This window comes from Saimiri boliviensis, chromosome X, assembly GCF_048565385.1.
Source record: "Saimiri boliviensis isolate mSaiBol1 chromosome X, mSaiBol1.pri, whole genome shotgun sequence".
Lineage (NCBI taxonomy): Eukaryota > Metazoa > Chordata > Mammalia > Primates > Cebidae > Saimiri > Saimiri boliviensis.
This window is the reverse complement of record NC_133470.1, coordinates 101,652,846-101,674,534: the sequence shown is the minus strand read 5'-3', so window position 1 is coordinate 101,674,534 and position 21,689 is coordinate 101,652,846. Positions and strand designations below refer to the sequence as shown.

At 38.7% G+C, this 21,689-nt stretch overlaps 1 protein-coding gene across 1 annotated transcript; it reads left to right on the top strand.

Annotated features, from left to right (window-relative positions):
• Window positions 1-562: 562 nt before the first annotated feature.
• Window positions 563-21,273, top strand: ZNF449 (zinc finger protein 449). The gene is made up of 6 exons (XM_010351506.3): window positions 563-610; window positions 1,002-1,078; window positions 2,775-3,228; window positions 4,888-5,092; window positions 12,133-12,246; window positions 12,438-21,273. The coding sequence occupies exons 3-6, from the start codon at window positions 2,875-2,877 to the stop codon at window positions 13,319-13,321; spliced, it is 1,557 nt and encodes a 518-aa protein (XP_010349808.1). The 5' UTR covers window positions 563-610; window positions 1,002-1,078; window positions 2,775-2,874; the 3' UTR covers window positions 13,322-21,273.
• Window positions 21,274-21,689: the final 416 nt, after the last annotated feature.

Here is a 21,689-nt window from a genome sequence, read left to right as displayed (position 1 = left end):
CTGTGGCTTTTGAAGGCAGAGGGGAATGGGCGGGGTCGCCTGATCGAAACTCATGTCCTGAAGGTGGGGTAACTAAAAAGCAAATCCAAAGCCACTGTGAACGGCAGGCGGACGACCGGAGTCAAAATCTCCAGGATGGTTTATTGAAATGCGAATCCCTGGGTTCCTGTGAGATTCAATGCGTCAGGGTAGCGAGTGGAGCCCAGAAATATGACTTTTTAACAAGCTCTCCCTACAAATTTTCCCCACATAGCCAGGTTTAAGAATCAGTGACCCGGTCATAATAGATTTAAAGGTGGTCCCCACCCGCTCCAGTTACTCCAAGGCTGAAGGAGGAGAAGCGCTCACTTGGATCACGACCCGGGGTTCGCCCCACCCAACACCCTGGGACTAAGAAGCGCTTAAACAGGAAACGGGAGTCTTTCCAAAACAGCTTGAGGCTGATTGGAAGCCAGGAAGAGTCCCAGCCCCTCCCACGTCAGCATCCCTGTAGGCGCACAACGCGGCGGGTGACGTGTGGCTTGCCGGGAGACGTAGTCCTCAGTGCAGCCCCGCGCCTGCGCCCTGGGCAGTTGCCGGTGAGCTTGGGAGAACCGTGGGCGCTGAGGCGGTGAGTCCCGGAGCGGCCAGAGGGCGTGGCCGTTCCCTGGGGTATGGGTGCGGGCACGGGTAGCGGGGCACCGTTCCCTGACCTGTGCCATCCCAACTGGGTGATTCCAGCTGTGTCCCGGGCGGCGGGAGGCGGGAGGACTGGTGGGCGGCGGGCCCCTATCCAGCCAGGGTCCCCGCCGCCACTCCCTGCGACCCGACCGGGCCTTCCCGGGAGTCCTACCGACCTGGGAGCTCCCCTCCAGGCGGCTGGACTTCGTCGCCCAAGACCAAACAGAGGCCGTGCCCGAGACGCTAGCATCCGATTTTGTACCAGCTTTTAGACTTTTGAGGGACGTGTCACTCTTGCCGTTCCTCAACTACTCTCTTCACACACATCGCTTTCCTTATAGGCCCTATGAGGGTGGATTCTCTATGAGAAGGTTTGGAGAGAAATCACTGCTGCCATAGTGAAATGAACGTTTCTCTGGTAAGGGTCCGTCAAAGGAAACCCGAAGGGTCAGTTCCCTGGTAGACGTGGTGGAAGGTTTTGGGTCAGTCAGGGAAGGGCTGGCCAGCTGTGAGGCTGGAGCGGATTAACGGGTGGGTCCAGATCCAAAAACAGCACAGTTCCTGGATGCCCTCCAGCAACGGTTAGGTGCCTAAACTCTGGGAAATAGAGGCTCCCTAGAAATGACTCCTGACAAGCAATAAATTTTAATTGAGTGCTTCCTCTGTGCCAGGCACGCTGCTAATCGCTTTTCATGCAATTGGATCCGTGCTGAACATTTTATGAAGTAGATGCTATGATTATCTTCATGTTACAGAGGCACTGGATGTCAGGGTCACACAGCTAGCAGGTTATCATATCTAAATCGATCTGCTAAAGTCAGCCTACTATCATGGTAAAGGGGAATAAGAGGACAGAGTGCTGGTTTGGGTTGACGGTAGGAAGAGAGTCATGAGTATTTTTTTCCCCTTGAATCCCCTCTAGAGAAGAGGGCAACTACAGCAGCTGTCTCAGCAAATGCAGAGAGAAAGGACCCATGGCACATGGGCAGATAAAGATCTTGAGACCTGTAGAAACATGTATGTGACTACCTCTATGACTTCAAAGACTACACTAAGAACATTTTGATGTTTTTAAACCTTCTGATTACTGGGGAATGTAGATTTCTACCTAATCACCAGTTCCTTCTGGCATTTTCCTTGTGACCTTAGACAAGTTGCTCAATCTCTCTAAGCCTCAAACCTCAATTCCCTCATCTGTATCCAGGGGATAATACTAGCACCTAGCTCCTAAGCGTGGGTGAGGGTTAATTGACTAGTCTATGTAAAATGCTTAGAACATTAAGTGGCACATAGCATGAACTTAATAAATATCCTTTTGTTAGGAATGCATAGCAAATTCCTAATGACCTCCCTATTGCAGTGTATTTCTCATGTAGAAGATCCTCCTGGAATGCTATCGCGGAGGGGTATGGGGAAGGAATGGCATGGGGTTGTTGAGGGAATTACACAGACTCCATGAGGACAAGAATGAGAGGTGGACAATTTGCTGCCTTTGCAAACCATGGCTCTACCTAAGTTCACTTTGATTGAAGGCTTTTAGGGAGTACTTAAAGCTACATGGACTTTCAAAGATTTGTTGGAAGTATTAGTATTCCTTCTCCATTTCTATTGAGATCTACATATATTGAGAAACACATGACAGTTGAAATTAAATTGGGATGGGATTAAATGCCAACAGATTTATAAGGGTTCATTTATTAATAAATTCAGGGTCCTTAGCCTGGGACCATGGAATTCTAAAGCAGAACTGTCCAATAGACCTTTAGCAGTGATGTCTATTAAGCATTTGAAATTTAGCTAATATTACTGAGAAACTAAATTTTTGACTGAACTTAAAGTGTCATATGGGGCTGTTGGCTACCATATTGGACAGCAAGCACAGTTCTACAAGGTCCATAGATGAGGTTTGAGATTTTTATAAACTTTTGAAACTAGATGGAGAATAGTATGTATGTGTATTTTTCTAGGAAGTGAGTCTGATTCATCAGATTCTCAAAACCAAGAGAAATGTAGTGGACTACTTTAGGTCTTTGGTAAAAAAGAAGTTAATGAAGGTAAGTAAGCCCTCTTGTGACCACTCCTGTTTCTCGTTTCTCATTTTTTTCGGTCCTCAGCTGTAGGTGGCTCCCTCCCACTGCAACAATTTCAGAGAGAAACAAATCGGAATCTGATAAGCAAGGCTCCAGATAAACTGTAAACTGCTGGAAGTGGGAGATGGCTGTGGCCTTGGGTTGTGCAATCCAGGCATCCTTGAATCAAGGCTCTGTGTTTCAAGAGTATGATACTGACTGTGAAGTCTTCCGTCAGCGCTTCAGGCAGTTCCAGTACAGAGAAGCAGCTGGGCCTCATGAAGCATTTAACAAACTCTGGGAGCTTTGCTGTCAATGGCTGAAGCCAAAGATGCGCTCTAAGGAACAAATCCTGGAGCTGCTAGTGTTGGAGCAATTCCTAACTATCTTGCCCACAGAGATAGAGACCTGGGTGAGGGAGCACTGCCCAGAGAATAGAGAAAGAGTTGTGTCACTCATAGAAGACTTACAGAGAGAACTTGAGATACCAGAGCAGCAGGTAAGAAAAGAATGTGGGATCTTTGTGATTGGTCCTAAGGAAGTAGCTGAGGCAGCTGAGACTAGACCACACATTTGTCTCTGTGTCATTCCCCAGCCTCAAGATTTTTCCAGAGTCCTTTTCCTCTTTCTCTTCTGCTGAACTCAGCAAATGAGTCAGTGCTTTTAACTCTATCAGACTCAATTGCCTTTCTATAACAAATGGTTTATAATGTCCACTTTCCTATGCACAAATGAAATTCATAGACAACATAATCTACCCACATAAATCAACTCAAAACATTAGTAAATTGCTCCATGGCCTGAAGGCCAGTTCTAGCTGTAGTCTGTTTCTCTGTACTCTGTACATAAGCCATAGCCTGTTTCTCTGTACTCTGTACATAATGGTTTTTACCTTGTTAAAAGGTCATTGGAAAAAGAACAGGAAGAAGGAGAAGAACTGACAGTGAATGTGGCCCACAGAGCCTAAAATATTTACTATTTGGATAAAGTTTGCCAAACCTGAGTCAAGTCTAGAAGGAATATAAAGGAAAAGAAACATAGTTTGTGCTGTAAACTGATAGGGATTTGTGCACATACATGCCTGGGCCTGACCAAGTGTCATGAAGTTATCAGATGCTTACATCTATACTTAGAATCACTGTGAATGGGACAGCCAGAAATTCAGACCGATACAGCTCAAGTACTACGAACAGTGTTGCTGCTCATCATGTGATTTTCCAAAGTGGCATACGACTCTTGGTAAATCTGAACAATAAGCAGTGTAGTCTTTGCTTTTCACAGTAGTGTATTCCTAGAAATTTTTATTTGTGCTGAAACTATGCAAAACAAAGCAAACAATTGTACTTATTTGACCAACAGGGTGGAGTTCTTGACACGTTCTTTTTATTCACATGAATGTTTGAGTGGGACATTCCACACTTGTAGAGACCTGGAACAATTCTGCATTGTACATTATGTTCCATTAAATTCTGATAACTACCACCTGTCAGCATATTCAAAACTCCCCATGGGTGCAGTGGCACTGTCTGCCATTCAGAACGACTGTGCAAAGCCTCTTTTCAGAAGTTCCATGACTGAGAGAGGGCAGTATCTTTGGGAAAAGGGAGCAGGATCTTCCAGAGGGACATCAGGGATACTCCAATCTTGTCTGTGGGGGTTCTCTGCAGGAGCTGTTAGCTTCAGTGTTCCTGAACAGTAGTCTTCTGAGGCTTTCTGTCTCCCTAGAGTACTTGGGTTGGTGGTTACCCTTCCTTTCTCTGTCTCCTTGGTTTTGTTTACTATATAAGATTTTATCTTCATGTGGTCTAGACATTTGCTGCCGAATACAGTCACTTCTAGTCATGTACAGCTCTTGAGCACTTGAAATATGGCCAATGCAAATTGAGATCTGCTGTAAGTATGAAATACACACCACATGCAGAAGACTTGGTATGAAAAAAGTAGGTGAAATATCTCACTAATAATTGTTCATATTAATTACATGTTGAAATGCTGATTGTTTGCATTGGATTAATATGTACTATTAAAATTGGCCTTTTAAAAAAAATTTATTCATATGGCCAGTAGAAAATTTAAAATTACATGCATGATTCTCATACAATTCTACTGGGCACTGCTGGTGTAGACTTGAGAGTGATGGTTCTGACATTTCCTCCAGGTTGATATGCATGACATGCTCTTAGAAGAACTGGCACCAGTGGGAACAGCACACATACCACCAACCATGCACCTAGAGTCACCTGCACTCCAGGTAATGGGACCTGCCCAGGAGGCCCCAGTAGCAGAGGCATGGATTCCACAGGCAGGGCCACAGGAGCTGAACTACGGTGCTGCTGGAGAATGTCAGCCCTTTCTAGACCCTGGTAAGGCAAGGAATTTCTCTCCTTTCTTTTGTTTCTGTTTTGAGAGTTCAGGAACTCTCAAGGGTTGGGGTTGGGTTAGAAATACGAATTACCTAATGGAAATGGACCACTCAAAGAAGAAGAAGAAATCTCTCTGCGAATAGTAGGTAACAAAGCACTTTGGATAGAATCCTGGGATTAGGAATCCTTTAAGCTAATGACCCTGATAAGGTCTTTTAATCAATAATATTACATAGGAAAACTATGGGAGTTTGGATTCTGGATAAGGAATCATTTCTCAGCCCAATTTTAATCAACAGGAACTGTGATGTTGTGGGTCTCAAGGGCCTCAGTTGCTTTTTGACATCAGAGCCTTATTCAAACTTAATACTTTAGTAATATAGTCTCTTTAGATCCTGTAGGATCAACCGCTTACCACAGTCTAAAGGAAATATCTGCCTCATTAAATAAAAACCTGTTACATATTACAGTGTTTCTCAAACTGTAGTAAGCAGACCACTCACAGCATGAACACCAAGGGTGCATGTTTAGCAAGCTCTGCAGGTGAGTGCTACATGCACTAAAGATTGGGAACCACTGGCCCAGACACCACAGAGGTTAGTTCTAGAAGGAGAAAGTGCAAGTGGAAAAAGGCAGCAGGATCACGTAGTCTGGGTGCTCCTATATTTTATTCCCCATTGAGGTGTTCTTACCCAGAGTTCCCTGTACCTCTTCTACCCCTTGCATTAAAGCTTTGGCCCAATTGTGGCCAGAATCCTCTCCCCTCACTCCTCCAGGCACTGTTTCAACATGTTGGCACGTTCAAGAGCCTATTAAATACTGAGACCACAGAAGACACATAAAAATGAAAATAAGTTGAGAGTTATCCAAGTTATATATGTCTGATCCATCCATAACTAGCTCAGTGCTCCCTTTCCACATCATGTTACTAGCCTACTGTAACCTTACCAATAACATCAGTGGTCAATTAACACATATTTTGTATGTTATATGTGTCATATACGATATTCTTACAGTAAGTAAGCTAGAGAAAAGAAAACGTTATTAAGAAAATCATAAGAGAATATATTTACTATTCATTAAGTGGAAGTGGATCATTATAAAGGTCTTCATCCTCATTACCTTAACATTGAGTAGACTAAGGAGGAAGAGGAAGAGGAGAGGTTAATCTTGCTGTCTCAGGGGTAGCAGAGGTGGAAGAAAATCTGCTTATAAGTATTTGTGCAGTTCAAACACATGTTGTTCAATGGTCAACTGTGTATTCTAGATAAAAGTCCCTTATTAGACATATGATATGCCAATATCTTCTCCCATTTCAATTTCTTGATAGTGTCCTTTGTGGCACAAAAGATTTTTTCATTTTGATGAAATCAAATGTAATTGTTTTTTCTTTTGTTGTTTGTGCTGTTGATGTCTTATCTAAGTAATCATTGCCTAATCCAAGGTCATGAAAATTTTCCCCTGTGTTTTCACCTAACAGTTTTATAATTTTAGCTCTTACATCTAAGAGTTTGATCTAGTTTTCATTAACTTTTATATAAGTTAATGAGGTAGAGGTCCAAATAATATTTTTTTTTCTCATGTGGACATCCAGGTGTCTCAGCATTATTTGTTGAAAAGGCTATTCTTTTTATATTGAATATCCTTCAAATCCTTGTCAAAATCAGTTGACCACAGGTATATGGTTTTATTGCTGGATTCTCATTTCTATTTTGTTGATCTACATGTCTATTCTTATGGAAGTACTGCACTGTCTTAGTCCATTTGTGTTACTATAAAGGAATAACTGAGGCTGGGCAGTTTGTTAAGTAAAGAGATCTATTTGACTCACATTTCTGCAGGCTGTACAAGAAGCATAGTGCCTGCATCTGATTCTGGTGAGGGCTTCAGGAAGCTTCCACGCATGGCAGAAGGCGAAGGGGAGCGGGCATGTGCAGGCCGTATAGCGAGAGGAGACAAGAGAGGAGGGAGGTGCCAGGCTCTTTTTAACAGTCAGTTCTCATGGGAATTAGTATAGCAAGTGAGAATTTTATTTCTTACATTCCAACCTAGATACCTTTCATTTATTTTTGTTTTCTTAGTTGCTCTGCCTAGAACCTCCAGTACAGTGTCAAATACAAGTGACCCGAGTGGGCATCAAGTCTTGTTCCTGATCTCAGGGGAACTGTGTTTAGTCTTTCACCATTACTTATGATGTTAGCTGAAGGTCTTTCCTAGATTCTTTTTATCAGGATGAGAAAGTTTCTATTTCTAATTTGAGTATTTTTATCAGGAAACTGATCAATTTTGTCAAATGTTTTTTTCTCCATTTATTGAGATGATCATGTGAGTTTTTTGTTACTTGTCATTCTATTGTAATGGGGTATTACCTTAATTTTTGAATGCTAAATCAATTTTGCATTCCTGGGATAAACACCACTTGGTTTTGACCCACACTTCTTATTATATGTTGCTGGATTCAGTTTGCTAGTATTTTGTTGAAGATTTTTACATCCATATTCATAAGAGATTTTGATGTGTAGTTTCCTCTTCTGGTCCTGTCTTCATGTAGCTTTGTTATCAGGGTAATAACTGCCTCATAGAATGAGTTAGGAATCCTTTCTTCCTCTTCTATTTTTTGGAAGTATTTGTGAAGAATTGCTATCTTTTTCTTTTGTCACTTGTGCTTTAGATGTCATATTTAAGAAACCATTGCCTAATCCAAGATCACGAAGATTTATACCTATGCTTCCTTCTAAGAGTGTTATGAATTTATCTCTTAGGTTTAGGTCATTGATGCATTTTGAATGAATTTTTGTTATGTGATATGACATGGGGGATCAACATCATTCTTGTGCATGTGGATATTCAGTTGTCCCAGCACCATTTGTTGAGGAGACTATTCTTTCTTTCTTGAATGTTCTTGGTACTTTTATCAAAAATCAATTCACTGTACATGTAAAGGCTTATTTCTAGACACCCAATTCTATTGTATTAACATATATTTGTTTCCTAATGCCAGTAAAGTGATTTGGAAAGTATTCCATTTTCTTCTGTTTTTCAGGAGGAGATTATGTAGACTTGGTTTTGCTGTTTTAAATATTTGACAGAATTCACCAGTGAAGCCATCTGTGCTTTGGCCTTTTGTGGGTGGGTGGAGAGGGGGTGTTTATTACTAATTAAATCTCTCTTTTTTTTTTTTTTTTTTGAGACGGAGTTTCGCTCTTGTTACCCAGGCTGGAGTGCAATGGCGCGATCTCGGCTCACTGCAGCCTCCACCTCCTGGGTTCAGGCAATTCTCCTGCCTCAGCCTCCTGAGTAGCTGGGATTATAGGCACGCACTACCATGCCCAGCTATTTTTTTTTTTTTTTTATTTTTAGTAGAGACGGGGTTTCACCATGTTGACCAGGTTGGTCTCGATCTCTCGACCTCGTGATCCACCCGCCTCGGCCTCCCAAAGTGCTGGGATTACAGGCTTGAGCCACTGCGCCCGGTCAATTAAATCTCTTTACTTGTTATAGGCCTATTCAGATTTTCTATTTCTTCTTGAGTCACTTTGATTACTGTGTATTTCTAGTAATTTGTCCATTTTAATTTTATTTATCTAACTTATTTTCATACATTTGTTCATAGTATTCCTTTATAATCATTTCTCTCTCTCTCTTTCTCTTTCTCTCTCTCTCTCTCTCTCTCTCTCTCTCAGTCACTCTCTCTCTCTTTTTTTTTTTTTTTTGGCTAGTCATCCAGGCCGGAGTACAGTGGCATGATCACAGTTCACTGCAACCTCAGCCTTAGGTGATCCTCCCACCTCAGCCTCCCAGGTAGCTGGGACTACAGGCCATACAGCACCACTACTGGCTACTTTTTATATAAACAAAGTTTTGCCATGTTGCCCAGGCTGATCTTGAACTCATGGATTCAAGCAGTCTGTTTACCTCAGCCTCCAGAAGTGCTGGGATTAAAGGTGTGAGCCACTGTACCTACCCCTCCTTTTTATTTCTGTAAGTTTAATAGTAATACCCCCACTTTCATTTTCAATTGTAGTTATTTGAATTTTCTCTCCTCTTCTCTTGGCCAGTCTCTCAAGTATTATTAACTTCGTTGATGTTTTTAAATAACCAATCTTGGTTTCAATGCCTTCCTCTGTTGTTTTACAATTTGCTATTTCATTAAATTCTATTCTAATCTTTGTTGTTTCCTTCTTTCTGGTTGTTTGTGGTTTACTTTGCTCCTTTCACAGTACTTTAAGTTGGAAGAATAGGTAATTAGTTTGAGTTTTTCTTCCTTTTTAATATTGGCATTCAGAGTTATAAATTTTCTTCTAAGCTGTGTGTTAAATATATCCTTTACATTTTGTATGCAGTATGTTTATTTTCATTTATCCCAAAATATTTCTAATTTCCCTTTTGACATCTTTGACTGATTGGTAACTTAGAAGTGTATTGTATAATTTTCACATATTTTTGAAGGTTCCAAATTTCTTTGTTATTTGTTTCTAATTTCATTCCATTTTTGTAAAAAATATACCCTATAATTGTGATCTTTTTAAATTTCAGAGCATTTGTGTTATGCTGTAGCATCTTGTCTGTCCTAGGGAACTTTCTATGTGCACTTGTGAAGAATGTATAGAATGCTGTTGTTGGGTGGAGTGTTCTATGAATATCTGTTATGTTTAGTTGGTTTATACTATTTTCTACGTCTTGTGTTGTTGATCTTCTGCCTAGATTTTCTATCTAACAGTGCAAGGAGTTATTGAAGTGTCTCACTACTGTTGTTGAATTATCTAGTTCTTGTACTATTTCTGTCAGGTTTTGTTTTATATATTTTAGTACTCAGTAATTAGGTGCATACATGATTATAATTGTTATATCTTCCTGATGGATTGATATTTTTATCATTATAAAATGATCCTGTATATCTTAGTAACAGATTTTTTGTTTGTTTGTTTCTTTGTTTTAATGTCTATTTTGACTGGCTGTCTTGTGGTTGCTACTTGTATGATATATCTTTTTCCATCCCTTTACATTCAATCTGTTTGTATCTTTGAATCTAAAGTATACCTCTTATACACAGTGTATAGTTGGATCTTTTCAATCCAGTCAGACCTTCTCTGCTTTTATATGAACTCATTTAATCTATCTACATTTAATTTTATTTTTGATATGGTTGGATTTATATCTGCCGTTTTGCTTTTTGTTTTCCATATGACTCAAGTTGTTTTTGTTCCGCTATCCCTCTTTTACTGCTTTCTTTTTCATTAAGTAACTATTTCTCATGTAATATTTTACTTTAATAATTTTACTATTTTTAAGTTATTTCTTTAGTGATTTCTCTAGGATTTACCATCTACATCTTATCATCGGTTTTAGTTATACTAACTTAATGCCAGTGAGATACAGAAACTTTTCTCCTATGTAGCTCTATTCCCTTTTCCTTTTTTTGTGATACTACTATCATATCTGTTATATCAAAAATGTTTTAAACCCAAGAATACATTGTTATAATTATTGCTTTATATAATTTAAGACTCTTAAGAAGCTGAAAGAAGAAGGGAAAATAAATATACATTATAACTTTTGTTATATTAACATTATTTAGAATTTCTGGTTTTCTTCATTTTTTCCTGGGGATTTGAGTTATCAACTAGAGTCATTTCTTTAGCCCCATACAGTTTGCTGTTACACACCTCATTTCTGCTGTTACTGGGAAATATATTACATTTCTATATGTTGTATGCCCAATAATACACTACATACATATTTTATACAGTTGTATTTTAAATCTTTTAACAAAGGAAAGAAGCAGTAATTTTCATTTATACTGTCTTTTCTAATTATGTAATTATTTTTACTTATGCTGCTTTGTCATGTGGATTCAAATTATAATACATTTAGGTTATAAGTCAGTATTTTGTACCTAAGCCTTTGCTACTCTCTCCTATTCCAAGTTTCAACTGAAACTCCATCTTTTACTTCACAGCAGCTTTCTTTTGATCTATGACCTTCAATTTTATTTTACCTGTTTCATATTACCTTGTAATTTTACTCTTAGCTTTGACATCGAAATGAAAAAAAAAATAGTGAATTTAAACAGCACTTTATTTGTAATGCGTCTTTTGTTTCTTAATCTTGAAAATGATTTTTTTTTTCATGAAAAAGTAACACAAGGTATTTTAGTCCACTTCCTCTGTCTTGAATGTAATGTTCTGGAATTTAAATTTTCCTTCAGATTAACATTAGTCAAACTAAATTCCTAGTGTCATTTTAATAATATTAATATTTAAACATCAGCCTACGTTTAGTAATTTACAGCCCGCATTTCATTGAAGACAGTAAACTTGACCAGAGGGAAAGGAGAAGAAGGAGCTTAGAAAAGAGGATGTAAGCAATACCAGCTGTCAATGAGGAAAGGGGTGGTCAGACAAGGGGAGAGTGAGTGGTTAGAAACGTCACCTGATTGTCCTTAGATTGACACTTTGAAATACTGTTTGGTAGTCATTTTGGCTAATAGTGATTTTCACCTGTCATTTGGGCGAATTTTAAGAGAAGCTACTTCTAGACTTCAGCTGAAACAAACATAAATACTGTGTTTGATAGTTTCAACCCAGTTCTGTTTTCATTTAAATTCAAAAGACTCCACTGGAATTGTCCTAGTAAACACTTTAACTCCTACTTTAAGCTCTCTCTCTCTGTTTGGCACTCGATAGCAGTGTTCCCCAGTACTAATATGGCAAAACTTTACAAAATTTACTTTATAATTTAGCTCGAGCCTAAGCAAATATAGTATCAAAATAGATGCTGAAGTGATTCAGTGCATTGATTTCAGCACAGAATTTATTCACTCACCTTCCACAGATTAGAGAATAGCTTTGAATTGAGCACAGCCTCATTTTCATTTTGCTTTTAACTTTTAAAGAAAAGATTGTTGTAAGAGACTCAGGTGAAGTAATAGTAATGGAGAAGTAGATACTGAGAGGCTATGTGTCCAAGAAATCAGCCTAAATTTTGGAAAAACCTTTGATGAGCCAAACTATAATGCTTCTCATCCTTCTTCTGGCCAGGATATCCATTACCAAAGCTTGACGTGAACTTCTCATTGGAGAATAGAGAAGAGCCGTGGGTGAAGGAATTACAGGATTCTAAAGAAATGAAACAGTTACTTGATTCCAAGATAGGTAAGTAATTGTTCTTTGATATACTAAGGGCAGAAAAAAATAAAAATTCAACCTAAATAAAAATAAAGTTTGGAATTCTATTTAGGGATTTATATGTTCCTACTACTGGTTTAATATAACTCTTCATTTTCTTTCACTTTCTTTTCTCCATGGAACACAATATCAAATGTAGTTTCTATTTCTTCTCTCAGGTTTTGAGATGGGGATAGAAAATGAAGAAGATGCTTCAAAACAGAAAAAAATGGACACTATGTATCCATTTATTGTAACTTTAGAGGGGAATGCTCTTCAGGGTCCCATTTTGCAAAAAGACTATGTACAGTTAGAAAGTCAATGGGAAAGCCCCCCAGAGGATTTACAGACAGATTTAGCAAAACTGGTAGATCAGCAGAACCCCACTCTGGGAGAGACACCTGAGAACTCCAACTTGGAAGAACCTCTCAATCCTAAACCCCATAAGAAAAAGAGCCCAGGAGAGAAACCTCACCGATGTCCTCAGTGTGGAAAATGTTTTGCTCGGAAGTCACAACTTACTGGGCATCAGAGAATTCATTCAGGAGAAGAACCTCACAAATGCCCTGAATGTGGCAAAAGATTCCTTCGTAGTTCAGACCTCTATAGACACCAACGACTTCATACAGGGGAGAGACCCTATGAATGCACTGTATGTAAAAAGCGATTCACTCGGCGCTCACATCTTATAGGGCACCAGAGAACCCATTCTGAAGAAGAAACATATAAATGTCTTGAGTGTGGGAAAAGTTTTTGTCATGGATCAAGTCTTAAAAGACATCTGAAAACTCATACAGGTGAAAAACCTCATAGATGTCATAATTGTGGGAAAAGTTTTAGTCGACTGACAGCTCTTACTTTGCACCAGAGAACACATACTGAAGAGAGACCTTTTAAATGTAATTATTGTGGGAAAAGCTTTAGACAGAGACCAAGCCTCGTTATTCATTTAAGAATCCACACAGGGGAGAAGCCATACAAGTGTACTCATTGTTCTAAAAGCTTCAGACAGAGAGCAGGCCTTATTATGCACCAGGTCACTCACTTTAGAGGACTTCTTTAAGAATTGCTAAGGGAAACAGGTCCTACACAAATTGACAGTAACTCAAAAATATCTTAAACTGCAGCAGACTGTTTGTCTTGGAAGCTTTTATTTGAGCTTTTGAGCTTATAAGAACATAGAACAGCGGGTTTTTTTGTGTGTGGTTTTTTTTTTTTTGCTATTTTTGAAACCCATTTTCTAAGGTATATGAATTCTAGAGTATTTATCTAACTCTTGTGATTTTCTTAGATTTGATTTCTTCTGTCTGCACAACTCTTCTTTTTTTTATTATAATGAAAAATTTTGTGTTCCAAGACAACTGTATTATAGGTGTAAACATAAAGCATATAAATTATGACAATCCTTTTAGAGGTAGAGTCAACATAGCGGATAAACATGTCTATCAGACATATTGATTATAGCAGTACTATAGTTATTCTGCTGTCTTTATTAAAGATGATTATATTCATTCAAAGCTTTAGATGTGTCTCATGTGGCAAGAAAGGAGACAATGAATTTTGTCAAACAATAAAAACGTGTCAGGAACACAAGGATGAAGGCGATGTCATTTGCCTGGTAAGAACTGGGTTATTTCCACTGAAATTTTTTATGTTTAAGGAAATTAAGATTTTAACCTTGTGAATTTTGCAGTTTGCTAGTCTGCTTAGTCAGCAGTTTGTGCAGAGTACTAATTTGGTAATTTATTTTATTCACAGAATAAGCTGTATGTCTGGAACAATCCATTTGGCAATTGAAATTGTACAAGCAGAATCTAATTTAATTTAGATTGACTGAAGAACCAGTGTTTTTTGCTCTCCTTTGGTATTTCACTCTCCTTTGGTATTCAATCATGTGTCTTTCAGTATTTTTAAAAATTTTACCCATTCTTTAATTCAGCGTCTCACTATGTATGTGTCATAGAATACTTAGTTCTGCTAGCTATTCTGCAAATATGTGTGGGAATTGCTTCCTGCTGTTTCGCCTTCTTAGATTGATAGTGCACATCAGCATATGAGAATCTCTGAGAGGTTCTCTAGAAAAGAGAGAAAAAGCACCTCTTTTGGCTGAATGTTTTATTTGACCCCGAAACTTTTTCATATACCCAATAATAACCTACAGAACTAATATTCTGCGAATATCTCTTGGAACACACTGCCTTAAACAGATATTTCTATAGCTATCGGTATAGTTATGTTGCTCCCAAGCCTAGTTATCTCCAGTTGTTTTAAGGGTGTTATGAAAAATTCTTTATATATGAATATGTGTAACACACACAGAGACACACACACACATATACACACATGCTACCTTAAGGGGGTGAGGGTCACTAATTTGGATAATTTTTAAGTTGCCTAGTGATTCTCAACATTCTTGAATTTTACTTATATTTACACACACACACACACACACACACACACGCACACACCACTTTAAGAAGGTGAGGATCACTAATTCAGATAATTTATAAGTTGCCCAGTGATTCTCAACCTCTTTGAATTTTACTTACAATTACACACCACACACACACACACACACACACACACACACACACGTTGCTACTTATGTAAATGTTCTCATGTAATCATGGTGACAGCTCAAATTCCTGAAGCAAGGGAAGACTTCTCACTGTCAGTTAAAGCTGTTAAAACATGAAAATATTCATTGAGCCTAGTTCCTTGTTATAAAATACAAGAAATAGAACATTCAAGCGTTTTCCCTTTATGAAGATACTCAGTTGCCCTTTCCTTAAACTACAGTTAGGGAAAATATATCTCTTCGATTCCATTGAAGTTCTTGAAAGTGATATAAGTACTTTGGGGGGTATCTACTATGTGCCTAACTAGTGCTGTTCTAGGCTTAGTGGAAGCTAGTAAAGAAATATAATTCATGGGTCATGCTCATAAAGATTTTATAATATTTTTAGTTAAACAAGAGTTGGGAAACAGGTGGCGAACAATGCAAGAGAGTTTATAACTAAGTGCCAATTATACCAATTGCTAGACCCAGGATGTATCTTTAATTCTTGTCATCCAGGTCCCTGTATGATGCTGCTATAAGTCTGGGGCTCAATTAGATATCCCAGTAGCAATAATCGTGTAATATGGAGGAGTCTGAATGTAGAGATGAAAAATACAGAATGTAATGGCTTCTCTTTTCTCTCTTGTGGAATTGCATTCAAACCAGAACAGTGCCTTAGAATGGATGTGCCCAACTGCTCTGTATTTATGCAATATTTTAATAAAGCGGAAATGTATATGCTCTTCCTGCTTCACTTGCACTAATTAATTATTCGAACAACTTAGAGCTTCTTTCCCTGAACAGTGGCAACAAGCATGGCAATTGACTCCTGTCCTCATCCCAAGTTGGAATCACTTTTCTCTCTGCAGTCATGGCACTGTGATTATGCATCATTTTTAGCATTTAATACAGTCTATTTTGGGGAAGTAGGGTTAGTTGCAATCATTATATGAATTGCATCCTCCCTCTTATTTATATCAAATATACTTCACTAGATTTTTACGAGGTAGAGAATGTCTAATATTCCTCTCTTTGTTACAGTGCCCTATGTAAAAGAATTTAAAACTATTTGTGGCATTGAATCAAGAAACACATGAAACAGTTCTTGGAAACAGATAACGTATTTAGAACATTGCATGGATAATTATACTTCTATGTCTCTAATTGTACTTCTGAGCATTTCAAAAAGATTAGGGCAAAATACAGTACCTGCCTCCTAGCTATTATAAAGGGGAAAATACAGTACCTACCTCAAATGTACTATGAAGATTAAATGAAATGTATTTTGGTCTGCCCCTACACACTGTAAGCTTTCCATAAATATCCCCCACATTATATTTTCATTCTTTGTAGTTTAATGATAAAAGCATTTAAAGCTATACATTTTCTTCTCTGTATGGCTTTAGACATATGTCATAGCTTTTATATGCAGCGTTCTTACTTATATTTAAAAATTATTTGTTGTTTTCATTATAATTCCTCTTTGACTTAAGAGATGTACAATGTTGCCATTTTCATCTTAATTTTGGTTTTGCTGCATTGTGATTAGAGAACAAGTTTCATTCTATTTCTGCTTTTAAAACTCCTTTAAGTTTTTTTTAAGACCTCCATTTGATAGAACTTGTTAAGTATCCTAAAACCTTAGAAAATAAGGGCTCTATTTATAGGGTGCAAATTTAGATTACAGTCTTGGACCCCTCAATTACCTTAACGTCTTTAGGCATATTCTTGCTGTTTGTGAAGGGTCAGTGACATCGAGATTGAATTGCTTCCCACTCTACCTCCCTGTACCTTTGTATTCCCCCTTCCCTTGGTAAGAGTTTTTTCCACCCCCTTTGGTCTGTTCTGTGGATGTTATGTAGCAATTGTTAGTAGCTGACTCGGAATTGAGACAGGCAGTAAAAACAGGCTAAAAGACCTAGGGGAGACCTAGACTCTTCACACCAGGCTGAAGAATGCTCTCCTTCAGGATCCCATAGTTTTTGTCATTCTGAAAGCAGAGAGAATCTGCACAGAGCACTTTAAGGTTTTTCCAACTGTGACCCTCCTGAATTCGCAGGGATTGTTTCATAGTGTACCGAGGATGTTGTCTAGGCTAAAATCCAGGGAAATAGGGGATACACAGGGGAATCAGTCCCCAAGGCTCACCATGAGGTAGGGGAAGAGAGTCATTACACTTTGTCCTCTTGCACCTGTACTCTCCATAGAATCCCCAAGAGAAACAGTCTTGGGCACCTCCAGAAAATTGTGTTATCTTTATTCCTATAACCCTCTCTCATTTTTAGCATACTGATATGGACTAAATATTCTCATAAATAACCAAAGCTTACCCTTAAGTCTGGGCCCAGCACCCTGCTTCTTTGTCCACTGTAACAGATGTGAAACGGGTTGGTAAGAAAGCTCATCTTTTAACCTCTCCTTAGCAGTGATAATCAATTTACTCGGTTTCCAATCCCTGAGACTTTAACCACTGGGATTGGAAGTGGTGATAAATATCTTTCTCCTGGAGTTATATATAGGTTAGCCTCTATCCAGCTTTTTGTGCATTGTCAGAAAGGACTTCTCAGAATTCTAGCAAAACATAAGTTTATATTTCCTAAGGATTCTAAGAGAGTAGAAATTATTAAAATATTGATATATTTTAAATATTTACATTTAATGGACATGTTTATCACCTAATACAAGAATATGAATGTATTAATTACTGAAGATGACTTCAAAACTATAAAATTTAAGGCCTTTCCTGAAAATCAAACCTTACCTGTTGGCCCTAGGAGAGATCCATGTACCTGTACTTTGAAGTATATTCTGCAGTAATTTTTCAGCCATCTCTTGTCAACTAGGTTACTTTCCTATGAAAGTGGGAAAGTAGAGGATGAGCAGTGATGAACTGGAGGCCCTTCATCTTAGCCTGGAGTGGAAGGAAACATTTGTATTGCCTTTTCTCCTGAGAAGGACAGTTCATCTTGGGAAGACTGGAGTCCCTTTTCCTAAGATGTTACTTAAATGCTGCTGTAACAGACACACACTCCACACACACACCAAGGAAAGACCAAAATAAATATACATTTTTTTTGACAAAGTCTTGCTCTGTCACCCAGGATGAAGTGCAGTGGCATGATCTCAGCTTACTGCAACCCCCCCTCCTGGGTTCAAGCAATTCTCCCTGCCCCAGCCTCCCAAGTAACTGGGATTACAGGTGCCTACCACCATGCCCAGCTAATTTTTCTCTTTTTGGTAGGATGGGGTTTGGCTATGTTGGCCAGGCTGGTCTCGAACCCTTGGGCCCAAGTAATCTGCCTGTCGCAGCTTCCCAAAGTCCTGGGATCACAGGCATGAGCCACCATGCCCGGCCAGAAGTATACAATTCTTAACTCCAATAGTATAATTAACACTGAGAAGTTCTATGTTTACCAAACAAATTACCTTGACAAAGTCTCCAAGTCTTGATTTCTTTGCCTATTGTGGCAATTTTAAAGCATGCCCTCAAATTATTTTTCCATCTTCCCATCAAAAATGGGGTCTGTGTCCCCTGGCCTTGAATCTGAGCAGGCTTGAGACTGCAACTAAAGGGATACAGCAAAAGTGATCCTCTGTTACTTCTGAGGTGGGGGTCATAAAATGCTTTGTTGCTTCCATCTTGTTCAGTAGGAGCACTACCTCTTGGATCCTAATGTAAGAAGTCTGATCAATATGGAGAGGCACCTGTAGGCGGTCTGGCGGTTATTCTGAATTGAGCTTGTCCTTCAGGCACCTCAGCCATCTCATTTTGTCTTAGAAGTGGATCCTTCAGCTCCAGCAGTTGCAGCCCCATAACATTTGAGTCATCTCAGCTGAGGCCCTACATATCTTGGATAGAGAAGAGCCATCCCCCTGTTCCCTGTCCAAATTCCTAAGCCACATAATTTGAAAGTGTAATAATGTGGCTATTGTTTTACACTGTTGAACTTTGGAGTGACTTGTAATAGTGCAGATAGTCGTAATATCTTTAAAACAGATATAACATCTGGCAAGATGAACAACTGGGAAACAGACACTAAAGCATTTAGAAAACAGACCTATAAATGGCTAACAGGTATATGCTCAACATCACTAATCATCAGGAAAATGCAAAGTAAAACTACAATGAGATATCATGTCATACCTGTTAGAATGGCTGTTATCAAACAAACAAAAGATAAGTGTTGGTGAAGATATGGAGACAACAGAACCTTTGTATACTCTAGGTGGGGATGTGAATTGGTACAGCCATTTTAGAAAACAGCATTGAGGTTTCTCAAAAAATTAAAAATAGAACTGCCATCTGATCCATCAATACCAATTCTGGGTATATATTTAAATAAAATCAGTATCCCAGGGAGATATTTGCACAGCCATGGTCATTGCAGCACTTTTCACAATAGCTAAGATAAGAAATCAATCTTAGTGTCCATAGACTGACAAATGGATGAAGAAAATGTGAGATACGCATATAGGGATTTTGTTGTATTATGCTTCACTTTATTGTGTTTTGCAGATACTGTGTTTTTTACAAATTGCAGATTTATGAAAACCCTGCATTTAGCAAGCCTTTTGGTTCCATTTTTCCAAAAGCATGTGCTTACTTTCTGTCTTTTTGTCACATTTTGGTAATTCTCACAGTATTTCAAATTGTTTCATTATTACTATGTCTGTTATGGTGATCTGTGATAAGTAGTCTTTAATGTTATTATTACAACTGTTTGGGAGTGTATATTAGTCTGTTCTCACCTTGCTATGAAGATACTACCTGAGGCTGGGTAATTTACAAACAAAAGAGGTTTAATTGACTCACAGTTCCACATGACTGAGGAGGCCTCAGGAAACTTACAATCATGGTGGAAGAGATAGGAGAAGCAAGTACCTTCTTCACAAGGCAGCAGGAGAGAGAGCACAGAGGGCAAGTGCCAGACACTTACCAAACAACCAGATCTTCTAAGAACTCCTTCATTATCATGAGAACAGTGTGGGGGAAACTGCCCAATGATCCAATCACTTCCCACTGGGTCCCTCCCTTGACACATGGGGATTACAACTTGAGATGAGGTTTGGGTGGGGACACAGAGTCATACCATATTATTTCGCGCCTGGGCCCTCCCAAATCTCATGTCCTCTAAGTGTTCAAGTGAAAGGGAGAGTCACACGTCTCTAATTTTAAATCAAAAGCTAGAAATGTTTAAGCTTATTGAGGAAGCCATGTCAAAAGCAAAGACAGGCCAAAAGCTAGGTCTCTTGTGCCAAATTGCCAAGTTTTTAATGTAAGGGGAAAGTTCTTAAAGAAAATCAAAAGTGCTACCCCAGTGAACACACAGATAGGAAAGCAAAACAGCCTTGTTGCTACTATGGAGAAAGTTTGAGTGGTCTGGATAGAAGACGAAACCAGGCTGGGCACGGTGGCTCACACCTGTAATCCCAGCACTTTGGGAGGCTGAGGTGGGTGGATCACGAGGTCAACAGATCGAGATCATCCTGGTCAACATGGTGAAACCCCGTCTCTACTAAAAATACAAAAATTAGCTGGGCATGGTGGCGTGTGCCTGTAATCCCAGCTACTTGGGAGGCTGAGGCAGGAGAATTGCCTGAACCCAGGAGGTGGAGGTTGCGGTGAGCCAAGATCACGCCATTGCACTCCAGCCTGGGTAACAAGAGCAAAACTCTGTTTCAAAAAAAAAAAAAAAGAAGATGAAACCAGCTACAACATTTTCTCATAGCCAAAGACAATGTTGTTTAAAGATTAAAGTTTCAGGTATGCGGGATGAATAAGTTCTGGAAGTCTAATGTACAGCATGATGACTATAATTAATTTTGCTGATTGTACACTTGAAATTTGCTAAGAGAGTAGATTTTAAATGTTCTCATCACACAAAAAAATGGTAACTATGTGAAGTTATGGATATGTCAATTTGCTTGATGGTGACAATAATTTCACAATGTATGTTAAAAATCACATTGTGCACATTAAATAGATATAATTTTTATTTGTCAGTTATACCTCAATAAAGCTGGGTGGAAAAAGATTGAGATTGAGAACACAAACACAAAGATACCCACTTGTGTACATATAGGGTTGAATGTGAGTCAAAAGCAGGAAATTTTCACTGGGAGAAGTTATGGTTCAGTGTGAAATATGAAGCATAATCCTAACTACAGTAAAAAGATGAAGGTTCCATGTGAGACATTAAACATGAAGACAGCCCCTGGAATAAGGCTGTTCTCAGTGTGAAAAACAATTCTGAAGATGACTGCTGAAATAAGGTTAGGTTTTGTTCAAAAGAAAGACTAGCTGGGCACAGTGGTACAAGTTATAGTCCCAGCTACTCAGAATGTTGAGGTGGGAGGACAGTTTTAGCCCAGGAATTCAAGACTAGCTTGGCCTGAGTAACACAGAGAGACTCTGTCTAAAAAAAAAAAAAAAAGGAAAAAGAAAAAAAGAAGAATGAATGAAAGAAAAACATTAGACAAATTAAACAGTTTAATTGAGCAAAGAATGATTTGCAGTTGAGCAGCCCTCAGGATCTGATGAGATTCAGAGAGTTCTGCTTTGCAAAGTGGACAGGCAGTACTTATGGACAGAAAATGGAAGTGAGAAAAATGAAAAGAAAAAAAAAAAAAACATGGAGTGAGGGACAGAAATAGCTTGATTGGTTACAGCTTGACATTTGCCTTATTTGGGCATAGTCTTATCAATTGGCAGCCTGTGATTGGCTGAAACTTGAGTGCTGTAATTTTCTGAGACTCAGCTAGTTGTTACCAAAAAATATATACTCCTAAATAAAAGTTTCAGTTTCTTTACAGACTGAAAATATGGAGACATCCTCAAGCCAAACTTAGTTTAACTTAACAGTTTGGTTAA